The 13753-nt window shown below is 48.6% G+C and overlaps 2 protein-coding genes across 4 annotated transcripts; one reads left to right on the top strand and one right to left on the bottom strand.

Annotated features, from left to right (window-relative positions):
- Positions 1-784: 784 nt before the first annotated feature.
- ccdc92 (coiled-coil domain containing 92) lies at positions 785-8547 on the top strand. Of its 3 annotated transcripts, XM_046386713.1 has the most exons (5): positions 785-819; positions 911-1088; positions 4444-4611; positions 5256-5297; positions 6330-8547. In XM_046386713.1, exons 3-5 carry the CDS (start codon positions 4476-4478, stop codon positions 7136-7138), a joined length of 987 nt encoding a protein of 328 aa, XP_046242669.1. In that variant the 5' UTR covers positions 785-819; positions 911-1088; positions 4444-4475; the 3' UTR covers positions 7139-8547. The 3 variants fall into 3 exon arrangements, with proteins under 3 accessions (XP_046242669.1, XP_046242670.1, XP_046242671.1); XM_046386714.1 differs by lacking the exon at positions 785-819 and having other exon boundaries at positions 1074-1207; XM_046386715.1 differs by lacking the exons at positions 785-819; positions 911-1088 and adding an exon at positions 1220-1850.
- A 637-nt stretch (positions 8548-9184) lies between these two features.
- chmp7 (charged multivesicular body protein 7) lies at positions 9185-13564 on the bottom strand. Its single transcript, XM_046386712.1, has 10 exons — positions 12936-13564; positions 12685-12856; positions 12305-12490; positions 12061-12194; positions 11808-11856; positions 11603-11722; positions 11410-11508; positions 10692-10749; positions 10259-10492; positions 9185-10170 (listed from the first exon to the last, which is right to left on the bottom strand). The coding sequence occupies exons 1-10, from the start codon at positions 13187-13189 to the stop codon at positions 10133-10135; spliced, it is 1344 nt and encodes a 447-aa protein (XP_046242668.1). The 5' UTR covers positions 13190-13564; the 3' UTR covers positions 9185-10132.
- Between the last annotated feature and the right edge of the window lie 189 nt (positions 13565-13753).

Genomic DNA, 13753 nt, shown 5'->3' with positions numbered 1-13753 from the left:
ATACCTACCTACACACATACACATATGCATACATACCAAACAACATACATACAAATATAACATATGTATAAATATAACAAATATGACACATATATATATATATATATATATATACCTACATGCATAAATACATACAATTCACATAAACATAACTTCATAGGGACATACATACATATACATACACACATACCTACATACATTCTACATAATGTTATAGGGACATACATTCATACATGTGGACATACGTGCATAAATACAAACATAACTTCATAGGGACATGATAAGTACATCTGCCTACTTATCTTCATATGGACATATATACATACCTCCACACATACACACATGCCTTCATACTGATATACATACACACCTACCTACCTACCTACCTGGAGATGAAAATAAGACCAGTCACAGTGAACATGTAAACGAGTGATCACAGCTTCCCGCTGAAGGACAACAGCCCCCTCTGCAGTCCACCAGCTGAAGTGGCTTTCATTTATTTTCATTAATTTGCACACTGGCAGTTTGGCACATGACGGACGTCACACCCAACACTGACACACAGAGCAGAAAGCACTACGAACAGATCAGACGCCTCACTTATTGCAGTATTGCTATTTTCCGCTGCTGTCACTAGATGGCGTGAACGCATCACCGTGGAGCAGGTGACAGACTCTGTTGCTATGGTGACGACGCTGCCTGGTGACTGAAAACTGTAGCAGGCCCCTGACAAACGTTTCGAGTCATACAAGGTTAGTATCGCGTCTTATGTTGTGCTGTTTGGAATCTAAGCCGTAAATCGAACCGTTAATGTTGATGGTGACGATGAGAAGTTATGAGTGACAGTTGAATTGTCTAGGTAAAGTCTCCCTTGCTTTCCCATGATGCATCGCTTTATTTTGTCTAGTAGCTCAGGGAGATGATAGGAAACTGACACAGCCACCCTCCCCTCTCACCCGACCGAGGCGAGCCCCTGACAGCATCACCGACATGCCCCGCAACGCAGAACGCACTTAAACGGCGTCTGTTCAACGCCAGTTCTCAACCGTTTGCAAGATATTCGACGGCCGCGTATTTTTAGCCACAAGGTAAGCTGTTCACGGGGGGATGTGCCGCTGTAGCCTCGTTAGCTGTTCAGCTAGGTTAGCCCAATTAAAGCCTCGGACGTACTTCCCCTGCATGGGCACTTTATTTCATTCACGGACAGGTTGGAAATCCCACTATTTTGATATGACCTTGCTTTTCTTCAGACGCAGTGCGGCTTGTTCTTTGCGTATTTTGACAGATATGTTTTCAGCTGGGTATTCATCCGAGCAGACGGACTGCATTGACATTTAAACCTTACAATGGATTGGGAGCTCGTCGTCGGAAAAATCATAAATAACGTCTTATGTGCCCAATTTTAGTAAACCCCCGAACTTTTATCGAAATTAAGACCAAATTGGCGGCTTCAACGTACGCCGAATTTACCAGAACACCTTGACAATGCCAAAACACTTTGTTCATGTCCTAAGATTGGTACGTTTCCTGGTGTGCATAGCAGGCTGTTATTTGAGTGGCGCTTTGTAAAGGGAGTTTGGTGTTACGTTTCGGAGCTAGCTTGTTTGCGGTTCCAGAGACTGGACAGCTCCTCCCTGGACAAACAGCAGCTCGTAGCATCAACTGCAAGGACAGCCTTTGTGATGACCGTAACGGAATGCAGCTGGGCGTCCACAGCAGCACACCAGGTCATAAAACAACGTGGAGAGCGGGGTGTTTGGAAGGCGTTCACGGGCGCCAGGTTTACGTCCACTCGCGTTTTGTTGTGTTCGGTGATGAAGAAGGTCACGTCCTGAACGGTACCGCCGTGTGTAAGTAACGACCCTCTGACGGCTTCTGCTCGGACCGGCGGCGGTTCGTTGTGAGCTGTGGGTTTGGGGTGCTGTCCGCAATGCAGGTGCTGAAACAGAAAGTGCCGTGGAAAGTACGAAGCCGGCTAACCGTTAGCTTATGTCCTGTTAGAACCACATTCAGTCCGTGCTGTTAATGCCTCTAACCTTGTATTCACTGTCAGGCATACGCGTGTTGATTATTACTGCGTGTTTCGATTGTGTTGTGCCCTAAAGAAAACTATCGATAAAATATACGAAGAGTGAAGGAAACAAAAGTGTGGAGAAAGGGGAGGAAGAACAGGGACTGCTAAGGCTAAGGATTGTAGCTGCTGGCTAATGTTTCATGCTGCTGCAGTTCATTGATTATTTATGTTGTCTGTATGGTGAAGCGCTGTTGTGAGGCTTGTGTACAGGAAAAGGAAAAGGCATAATTGGCTTACACTGGCCTCTGTACTTTAAAACACAGTTACTGATAGATTTACACTGTCTCCGGACTGAAAGATCTGAACTCCTCTGTTGGATTTATTGAAGTTTCATGTTCCCGGGCTGCTCTGTCGTGTGCTGGAGTCGGCTGAGGTCATGTCTTTGCAAATGGAGAGCTATCTGAGCTATTCTGGGATGAGATATGCTGTGCAGCTCAGAGTTTACTGGAAGGACTCCACATTACTCATCAATAATCGATTATCCCTTCAGCCTTTATGACACACCGCCGGCTCTGTTTGTGATCACCACGCTGTGTTTTGGTCACCACGCGGCTTCATTTCTCACCAAAGAAAACCAGAAAGTGAGCTCGTGAAGCCGGGGAGCTGCACGAGGCGTCAGGGGATTTATTATTCATGTTGGTGAGCTGGTGATGTAAGAGTGAGAAGCTTGCGGATGTTTTATTGAAGCAGGGAGCGGCTTTCACTGCACTCAGGAGCGGTGAAGATCAGCGTGCTGGGTGGACACGATGGGACTGAGCCAGTGTGTCTCTCTCTGGAGACAAGGACGTGTCATCGTGCCACGCCCAGTGTCACTGCCGTGGCTGTCAATGTGTACGGTTGGCCTTTAGTTTAGAGTCGATTAGTCGATGGAAATTAGTTGGCAACTGTTTTCCTAAGTGGATTAATTGTTCAGTCATTACAAACGTTTGCTCTTTCCAGCTTCTTTGCGTTCTTTGTTTTGGACTGTTGGTTGTGCTAAAGGAGCAGTTTGAAGATTCATCAGTTAATTATTATTGAAATGAAAAATAATATTTCACAGCTGAAAGAGACACCATTCCCGTGTCTCCACTGAAGTTGCAGTATAAGAATCCGACTTAATTTTCCTGCCCATCCTGAGCTGCTGAGGAAAGTATTTCCACTGTAGGTCCTAATGAAATTATACAGTGTAGATGACATTAGCGTATATTAGATTAGTGTCTGAGTTGAAGGCCGGCGCTGTTCACTCTCAGCTTCTCAATCAATATCTTCATTCCAGTGATTGCTGTCTAATTACAGCAAGCCAAACAGACTGAGCCTGTTCGTGGCTCCTCACCGACCCAGCAGCATTAGCGATGATAACCTGCACGCTCGCTCCGCTTGCAGCTCTTTTTATCAACGCACAGGGCCACAGGTTTTGGTTAGCTGTAGAGCTGCAAAGATTTGTCGACTGAAAGAGAATCAGTTGCAGACTGTTTTGATAATCAGTGAATCTTTCAGTGAGACGTTTGCTGCTTCCAGCTTCTTAAAATGCTGACATTTTTTCTGTTTTTCTTTGTCATTTATAAATGAAGACACCCAAGTGAAGGGTCTCTGGGATTTGGACTGGTGCTTGGACAAAATAAGAAACCTGACACCACTTTGGGCTGAACAATTTAATTGGCAGGTTAAAGGAACAGTTCACCCAAAAATGAAAAGTCAGTCATTATCTACTCACCGGCAGGCTGATGGAAAGTCGTGACAAAACATTTCTGGATCAAAAATACAAAATGTGGGGGGTGGTGGTGCAGCAGTTAGCACTGTCACACTGACAGCAAGAGGGTTCTAGGTTCAAATCCCGGTCTGGGATGTTCTCCCTGTGTCTGCGTGGCTTTTCTCCAGGTTCCTCCCACAATCCCCAAAACATGCACATCAGGTTAACTGGCTGCTCTCCATTGCCCGAGGTGTGAGTGTGTGGTTGTCTGTCTTTGTGTGTGGGCCCTGTGATTGACTGTTAACCAGTCCAGGGTGAACCTCTTGCCCGTAGTCAGCTGGGATTGGCTGCAGAACTCCCACGACCCTGACGGCCAAAAGCGGTACAGAAAATGGATGGACGGTTTATGGCGATGAGTAGGCCATTCTGGGAGAATTGTTCCTTTAATCAATAATGAATATAATCAGCCCCAGTTAGCTGAAGTGCCAAATGAACACTGTTGTGATAGGATTCGATGGTATTACCCGTCAGTGATTAGTTCGATCTGTCAGACCGTCTTGGTGAGTTGGCAGACCGAGCAGAGCTGGAGCACATCCTGAAAGCGCAGATGTTTACGAGTGAAAAGCGTGAGAATTAACAGCATGTTTGCCTGGCGGACTGACTGTCGTTTGTCGCCTCTCTTTGTGTTCTGTGTGTGGAGGTTGTAAGGCCCCTGTGCGATCATAATCAGCCATGGCCTCAGCGAATGTAACACTGGAGAACCAGCTGCACAGCGCGCAGAAGAACCTCCTCTTCCTGCAGCAGGACCACGCCAACACGCTGAAGGGGCTGCACGCAGAGATCCGCAGACTACAGCAGCAGTGCACAGGTGAGCGCGGCCACAGGTAGCCAGGAAGTCAGCACGGTACACGGCGTCTTAAGAGACTGAGAGCAAACAGAAAATGTCAATAAAAATCACTCAAATTCATAACTGAGACAGACGGACAACCTAAATGGAAATCTGGGAGCAAAAGTAAACACGACGCCACTATTGAACCTTTTAGAGAGCACTTATGGGAAATGCACTCGGCCTGCAGCACAAGCAAAACCTGCACTGAGCGCAGACTCAGTATTAGGTGTAATCTTCCACAGAGGGAGGGATATTAGGATGGTCTGCCAGGAAAACGGGACACTGTTCCCGTATCCTCGGCTACCCCGTAACCTCTCACTAATCCTGTTAAATGAACTCTCCGCCACACGGAAGACACCGTCATGTCTTCCCCAAACACGCTAGTTAGTCTGCAGCTGCAACCTCATGTGATGTGCAGGATGGTTCTCCCTTGTGAGTCGGGTCCTGCTCAGAGTTTCTTCCTGTTAAAAGGGACTTTTTCCTTGCCACTGTCTGCTTGCTCTGGGGTTCGGGCTCTGGGTCTCTGGAAAGCATCTAGAGACAATTTTGATTGTATAAAGTGCTATATAAATAAAATTGAATTGATGCTGACATGTGAGTAACCGTGTTTTTGTTCCCCACAGACCTGACGTATGAGCTCACCGTGAGAAGCTCCGACCCCTCAGGTGAGCAGATCACACGTTACTTCACCACTGGCATTGCATGTCGTTTGTAGCAGAATGTGATCACTGGTGACAAACATGACACACCAGCCGTGGGTTTGTGAGTCCTCTGTGTGTGGTTTCATCTGGAATACGTGTCAGAAGACTCAGATTGACTTCAAAATCCACATCCTAGAAGGATGCAGTTTTAGGTTTTAAAATGGATTCAGATTCAGACAAACTGTGCCACAGCAAAGGCCATAAAGCTGCTTTCTGCTGAAAGTCAGTGCAGAGGGCTCGGCCTGTTTCCTAGTAACGAAGTCCCACCCAGGAAGCATTGCATTGTGGGACTCCCTGCTGTTCATTAGAGCTCTCTCTGCTCACTGCCAACCGCCCCCTCCCCCCACGTTACCACGGCCATGACATGGAGTCTCAACACTGGACTGATTCAGACTTCGTCGTGGTTACAGTGAGGGAGGCCCCTGGCAGGCTGTTTACTGAAGTGATCTCACCGCCATCACTCTGCTGCAGGCTTTTGAACGCGTCTGGTCCAGATCTGATCAGGGCCTCCACACACAGACGCTATCATGTTAGTGTTCTCAGAGACCGGAGTGCAGGAAATGAGATTATCTGTCATAGCGCTAATGCACGGCGACAACCTGCTCAGTGCAGCTCAGCTGCTCCACCCCCAGAACTCACAAACCTCACAAACATGAAGGGAAAGCATCTTCCTGAGCGTCCCTCAGTCTGAGAGGAGGAAGACGTAAAGCAGACATGGAGGCCGTACTCCACAGTTTTGTTACACATGGTTGTCTCGGCTGCCTGGGTGAAGGTCAGAGGAAAGCAGAGCTGTAATGTGACACTGGAGCCGACTGCAGAGGAGTCTCCATAGGATCACACTGTCAGCTGACAGGCTGTCGATGGTCGTGTCTGTGCTTCATTTAAGCAAAGGCCGGTCCAGTCTGGGTGTGTGCTCATGTATGTGTGCTGTTTACCCGCATGCGTCTGTGTATACGTATCACGGCTGCTGTTAACTGAGTGTTACTGTGTGTGCAGACAGCGGCGAGGCCCGATGCAGGGAGCTGCAGAGGAGGTGCGAGGAGCTGGAGGCTCAGCTGAAGAAGAAGGAGGAGGAGAACACAGAGCTGCTCAGGGACCTGGAGCAGAAGAACGCCATGATCTCCGTCCTGGAAAACACCATCAAGGAGAGGGAGAAGAAGTACCTGGAGGAGCTGAAGATGAAGAGCCACAAGCTGGCTGTTCTGTCCGGGGAGCTGGAGCAGAGAGCGAGCACCATCGCTTACCTCACCTCTCAGCTTCACGCCACCAAGAAGAAGCTGCTCGCCGGCAGTTCGTCTGAGGCCAGCCCCAACGTCAGTCCGGTGACCTCGTACAAGCCCACGCCTCCTCCGGCCAAGGACAGGCAGCCCGAGACCCCGCGGCGCCGCATGAAGAAGAGCCTCTCCCAGCCTCTTCACCCAGAGCTGACGGAGGTGTATCGGCTCGGCCCGGACGGCCGACGGCTGGTTCTGCGGGAGCCCGTAGACGCCATGCCCGACCCCACACCCTTCCTGCAGGCTGGGAGAGAGTCCCCTGAACCGCAGGTGGTGCGAGAACGGCCAGCCGTTATCCCTCCTATCGCCTCTGAGCGCTCCCCCGTCGCTCCCCTCGGCGCTATGGCCAGCCCTCGTCACAGCCCCGCCCGGGACCGTCAGTACAGGGCTCACGTGGGCGTGGCACACCGCATCCCGCACGACACGCCTCCCCTGGCCCCGCCGCAGGCAGAGCTGGAGACACTCGCAGTGGACCAGGTCAGTGACGAGAAGGTTGTGCGAAAGCGCTCGGGAGCCGACAGGACAGTTTAACACTGCAACACTACCACGCACATAAACATAAACATAAACACACATACACGCGTATCTACTGTATACACACACACTACACTGCAAGAGCAGGAAGAAGCCCAATCCACTGCATAGCCTGCTTTTTCACTGCAATATAAAAAAAAAATGCGTTATCAGTTTGCTCGTCCATAAAGACTCGTTTTTCTTCCCGTCCATCAGAGGACGACCACACAGCATGCCAAACGTTTCTCACTCGCCACACGGTGACGTATCGTATTATACACATCCTGACTTTCACTTCATTCTGTCTGACGTGGTGCGCACAACAAAGTCTCAGCCAAATAATCTGCATCAGTGCCTGCTTGAGCAGTTCACCCAAACACAAGCTGTGTAGTGTAGTCACGGCTCACGTCCGCCTGCTCCAGCTGCTCAGCACTCGGACATATCAGCAGACCACGTAACGCCACGCCACGCCACGCCCGCGGCTGCATAGGTGGGGTTCAGATTATTAAACCCGTAGCCCCTGAACGTCTGTCATCTTCTTCTGTATCAGTATAATCGCGTTAGCTGCAGGAGCGTGCAGCTGAAATCTGCTGGTGAAAGGTGGAGGAGCTGCAGTCTCACCTTTCTTTTGTTGCAGCAGTGGCACACATATGACTGCAGTATGAAATGATGGTGAGCAGGTGAGAGTGTGTGTGTGTGTGTGTGTGTGTGTGTGTGTGTGTGGCAGTGAATGAAGAAGAGAGAATTAAAAAGGAATTCTGGTGGTTTTAAACCTGGGCCCCGTGTTCACATGCTGTGGTGTGTCAGCGATGGTCCAGTGGATCAGCTCACACAGCAACACGACCGTCACAAGCTTCATCCACTGAAAGTGCTTTTGGAGCCACTCGCAGCCTGAGGTTGTTCCTCTGAGAGTCCGACTACATGACAGAGAGACCTTTTTGTTAAAGACCGCTTTGTCGTTAAACTCGAAACACACGTCTCACTCTGACATCTCGCGAGTCAGAGTTAGGAGTTCACCGAGAGGACCTGCCAGCAAGAATTTATGTCCAGAGTCGAGGCTGTCAGTCTGGGTGAGGAAACGTCACAGCGACGTGTAATCAGAGGGGCCCACGTTTGAAAACACCAGAATTCTCCTTTAAGTTTTGGCTTAAACAATATCTACTGATTTTCTTTGTGACACAAAGGCATTTTTGAAAATACTGCTGTAATATGATTTTGTGATATTATTAACTAGACTTTATAAAGGCTGTAAATTTGTAATGAATTCTTTTTTTTAAGTTATTGTTTAATAGAGAAGTACCTCAGATACTGAAGGAAGTTACTGCAGCACCAACACGATGGTAATTATTATAATAACCTGCTGTCCACGTTAATATCACCTGTCCTGGAAACATAAATGAGTACAATAAAGCAATGCTTTGTTTTGGTTTGGTTACTTCTTATGAGCCTCCACAACACCTTCAAGGCTACAAACCAACAGAAGAGATGAACACGTCGGTTCTTAGCCTCCTGTGGTTCAGGCTGGTTATAGCTCATGACTGTTAGTGTACAGCGATGGACGTCACACTGACTGACCAACATGCCTGCAGTTCAAACCTTCGACCACTAGGCGTCCTCATTGAATAACAGTAAAACGCTGAGTGAGTACAAAAGTAGTGTTAATTCTGGTCTTACACGGTTCAGCAGCAGAACTGTTTACATGTTTCAAAGGTTAGATAAAGACATAAAAAGGCTGTGCACGAAATCGCTGAAATTAATTTACATCCGTTTAAAAGCAAATCAGAGTTAATGAATCTGGTAGACCCCAACGTGTCAGTATGAGTGACAGTGACCCCTGGTGGCCACAGTGTGTACACACTGCAGCAACACCTGGACTGCTGGTTTTCCATTAGTGGTCATCAGGACGTGTGTGTGTGTGTGTGTGTGTGTGTGTGTGTGTGTGTGTTAAAAAACCTCTGAAGAGTCTTTTGCCTGCTCCAGGCTGCCGCCGTTTCCGGGGTGCCGCTACATGAAGCTCCTCGGCTGGACTGGGTGAGACACCGACATACAAACGCCACCACCGACTAGTGATTAAAATAAATTTTATTTTGAGAAACATAATATTTGGTTAAACTCACTGAAGGCAGACATCTCAGCCCTCATGTGGAGGCTAAATACACTCGAGGTTGTGAAATCATTTGGTGTAATATTCTCTTTACTTTAGGCTTCATATTTACAGTTCAAAAGGCCACTTTACAGGACTGCGAGTGAAGACATCACAGCAGGCTTCAAATGACAAACACACCTGTTCACGCGCTATGAAAATACCACAAAATTAAAAGCATTTCTAGTGGTGATGGACCAAAGCTTAAAATGTTCGACTTGACTGACGGAGGAGCAGATCGAAAAGAAAAACACGTTAAAGATCGAGAAAAAGTGCCTCATTTTCGTCTTGACATCACAACAATTTTGATTGCGATCGCACAACTTGTTTAGTTTCGTGATTTAAGTGCTCCGATTGATGAGCCATCGATGGCTGCCGGCTGATACCTGATCACTGGTCCCTATGGATGCCGATCAGAAGAGGACAAACCTGCGCTGAGATCAGCAGGAGGGGAGCCGCTTAGCTGTTAGCCGAGCGCTGCAGTGTGATTGGCTAACAGAGCTAACGGCTAACGGAGCTCAGCACGCAGCAGGGCGGAGAGTTTCTGTTCAGGGGAACATGACTACACAACAAGTTCACAACAAATACACGTATTAAAGTACTCGAGCTGAGCGCAGTCTGGAGGTAAAAGTACTTAGGAGTTACGGATACTTTACATCGGTGTCGTGATTTTCATTTTGTGATAAACCTATTTATTTGAATCGGGAAAAGTAAACAGCATTACTTATTTTCTCAATATTTTTAGATGACTTCCAGCAGCAGTTAATCAGCCCCAAACAGTCCTGACCGGAGCACCCTGACCCCGCAGCTCACAGAAAACCCGCCAGAGGTACAGCGTGACGTGTTGGTGCAGGGCGTCTCACTTGCCTTCACTGCGTCGTCTCTAATCTCTTCTTCTGTTCGGAGCCTGGACAGAGAGGCGACCACGTGTTACTTCACAACATTTCCACTCCGGCGCGACGCTGAAAGGAACTGAGAGAGCTGAACGTGCAAACCTGAGTCTGTCAGAGTCAACCGAGTCAGTTCTTCCTGCAGCGGGCCGGCGGACACGCTGACGCGGCTGTGCGGTACAGCAGGCAGGCAGCCGAGCAGCTCGCCGCCCGGGAGGCTCGGCTCCCCGGACGCTCGGACGTCACTCGCCGGAACTTCGGGTAAACCTGATACAGAATCCGGCTTTGACTCGTCCAGCAAAGATTTCAGTTCTTCCTCCAACTCGTTCATGTCTTCATCTGTGAAAAACATGACAAACTTCAAGATCTGCACGGAAGCACGATGTGCCATAATAATTCCCAAACAGGTTATGTATCGGTTTTCTTCTCTGAATTCGTCATCAGAAGCAGCTTTAGTGGAAAAAAATCCACATCTTCCTTCGTCAATCTTAATATTCATATACACGACTAAAGAGATGGCAGTGAGAGCATGAGATACCTGCGCTGGTCACACCACTGGATATAGTCTGGTTCACCGCATCTTGAGTGTCACAAAGCTGGTTGAATCAGAAAAGAAACAATAAGATGCTGAATGTTAACTATGTGGTCAGTGTGAACGACAGCGCCCCCTGCTGGCCAAAACAGTCTGCACTTCAGTGAAACATGCACAGATTTATTTTTTACAAAAACATGTTGATGTATTTTTAAAGAATTCACTTCTACTGTTGCCAAACATTAGTTATGAATCAATTTCCTCTCACCTGAGATGCTACCTGTCCATCCACTGAACTACACAGCATCACAGCACAGAAGGAAACGTGAATCTGCTCCTGGACGAGACCGGATGGGATGTAAACATTAATGATGTTTGGCTGAGCTTAGCTTAGCTAGCCTCTCAGCCATGAGTGCATTCACGCCTCCTTCTGCGCCGTGATACCGAAAGAAAATAGTTCCTGCTCGCAAAGAGCTCTATGGATTATCCTGAGTTACCACTGTTGAGTTTATCAAATGTATTTTTGTGTCATCTACTCATCATTACACAGAGAAGGCAGACGTCTCTACAGCTGACATCTGCAAAACTCTGCAGCTCACACCAAAGCTATCTGGATGGACAATCAGCACTTCAGGTACCAGGAAAATTATGTGGTTCTGATTCGGGGGTGAACTGTGCCTTTAAAATAAAATCACCAGTTTGTGGCCTTAAAATAAACAGCTACCTCCTGGATTTGATCCACCAGGTTCTCAGCACGTTCCACAGTCACATCCTTCAGAGAGAGTCTCAGCGCTGCCACTCCGGCCTGATACGCTTGCATGACCTACAAACGTGTTCAGCACACACTTAACACAACAACCGACAACGACCCCGATCACAGACGACAAAAGAGCGTCGATGTTCGTCCCGCTACTCACCATCTTATCAGTCTGTGACTGAGCGATTCTGTCCAGGATCCCTCTGATGGACTCCAGCTTAGCAAACAAGTTGTCCGCTCTCTTTTCCACCCTTCTGCGGCCTCTTAAGCACCTCAGGGCCTGCGGGATGGACGGCGAGCGTTACCGCTGATCACAGCGCCATCACATCACATTTGTGAGGAAATGCGTGACATGTTATTGGTACCTGGGATTTCTTCCCCTCTCGCAGCAGCATCCTCGCTTCCTCTCTGCATCTGCACTTAGACAAAACACAGCAGTTTGTCTGTGACCACAAAGTCCGACTTTCAAAGGCACTTAAAACCGGTGTCGACGGTTAGTCCGTCACCTGGGAATAAAGACGGCTTCATCACATAGCACTGGTAATCGCACAAACGGAACAAGTTAATCCTGACTAAATCACATGTCGGAAATAAAAGTTCATATCTGAGTTGGTGTACTTGTCAGCCTCAAGGCCCAGCTTCTCCACCCGCTCTCCCAGCAGCTTCTCACTGCGCTGCAGCTGGTAGATGCCGACGTCCACATCGGTGACAGGCGAGACCCGATCCTGCCCAGGCTGACAGAACTTCACTATCTGTACAGGAGACACAGAAAGACAGCAGTCAGAGGGGAAAAGACGATCTCTCCGCAGGCTTTGTCCTGACACATAACTAAAAACGCCTCCAGCGGCAGATTCAACTTTACCTTCTCGCCTTCGAGCACGGTCACCGTCACCTGTTTGTCCCTCTGCAGCTGCAGCAGGGCCATGCACAGCGTGCTCTCGTCAGCACAGACGTCGGAGGACAGAGTACAGAGCTCCTGAAAGGACAGGATGGGGCTGCTCGCAAATTCACTGCTCCGGTACACCCTGAGTAACTCTGCTGCTTTCTCCTGGAAAACAGAAGAAAGATGCCGACGTCATAGCCAACAACTGCCGTAACAATACTGACGGTCTAATTAAAATAAATACCACACATGGGGAAAGTATGGAAGCCCATTTAAGCCAATGTGATGGAATCAAAACAAAGAAGACCACTACACAAACCCAGGTGGCCCCGACATCATGATAATAATGTATTGTAAACCTTCACTAGTTCAATGACAACAAAGGACTCCTCCAAAGGCACTCGGCTGCTTCCCAGAAGGGTGGAGAAGGTCCACTTCAGAGGCTTCACCAGCAGCAGTCCCACACCCCAGGACAGCCAGCCACAGTCCACATTGGCAGCAAACTCGGACTCCCTCTGGATCTTCCCACACCTGTCACAAGTTAAAATACAGGCAGTGTAACCAGAGTGGCCCGGGGAGGCGGGGACCGAGCTGACCCAGAGACACTTACCTGGCCATGGACTGGAGGACAGTAGCCAAGCCCAGCGGTGATCTGTCTTTCCTCCTGAAGGTCTTGTTCAGCTCCTGCAGGCTGACGCACACGGTGCCGCGCTGCTTGCAGCTCTTTGACACCAGGGACGTCCAGAAGTCCATCTTACTGTCCCAGTCCGTCGTGTTGACATCTCGGTTCTCCTTGAAGTCGGAGAACATAAACTCCATCCGCTCGTCGTCGTCCCATTCCGGCGTCAGGGTGGAGAGAGACATTTGTAATACCCAGGTCTAAACTTTAGCTACACCCGTTTACCGACGCTGTTCCAAGCAGACAGCTCACGCAGCTAACATTAGCCAGCTCTAGAACCAAGTCAGGCTAGCTCCCAACACCCAGTCCTTACCCTCAGTTTCACCAGGGACAAAAATCTCCACTTGATGTAAGGAACTAGCAAGCTAACGTACCGCCTGTTAGAGGAAAATTCAGAGCCGCGAGTCTCTTGTGGCTACCACGTATCAAGGCAAACCGTCACTTCACCATGATGCATTAAAAAGTGGCTAACACCAACTATCGTTTCACATACCAACAACAACATATGAGCGCGCGCGTTGTAGAACTCAGGACCGCGCGAAAAGGCGGCGATACGCATCCAGAGGAGCGAATGCGCTAACTCTATCCTCAGGAAGACTCTGATACGGAGAGCAAGCGCTCCCAGAGTTCTGTTCGCGAACGTTCAGTTTGCGTCCGTTATACGCATCACTGCGCAAGCGCTTTGAGCTCTTCATAAGTGCCTTAAAAAGAATAAATATATAGAAGAATGAAACAGTAAAAGAGGGAAA

This window comes from Scatophagus argus, chromosome 4 (assembly GCF_020382885.2).
Source record: "Scatophagus argus isolate fScaArg1 chromosome 4, fScaArg1.pri, whole genome shotgun sequence".
Classification (NCBI taxonomy): Eukaryota; Metazoa; Chordata; class Actinopteri; family Scatophagidae; genus Scatophagus; species Scatophagus argus.
Note: the sequence above shows the minus strand (reverse complement) of the source record. Positions and strands in the feature narration are given on the sequence as shown.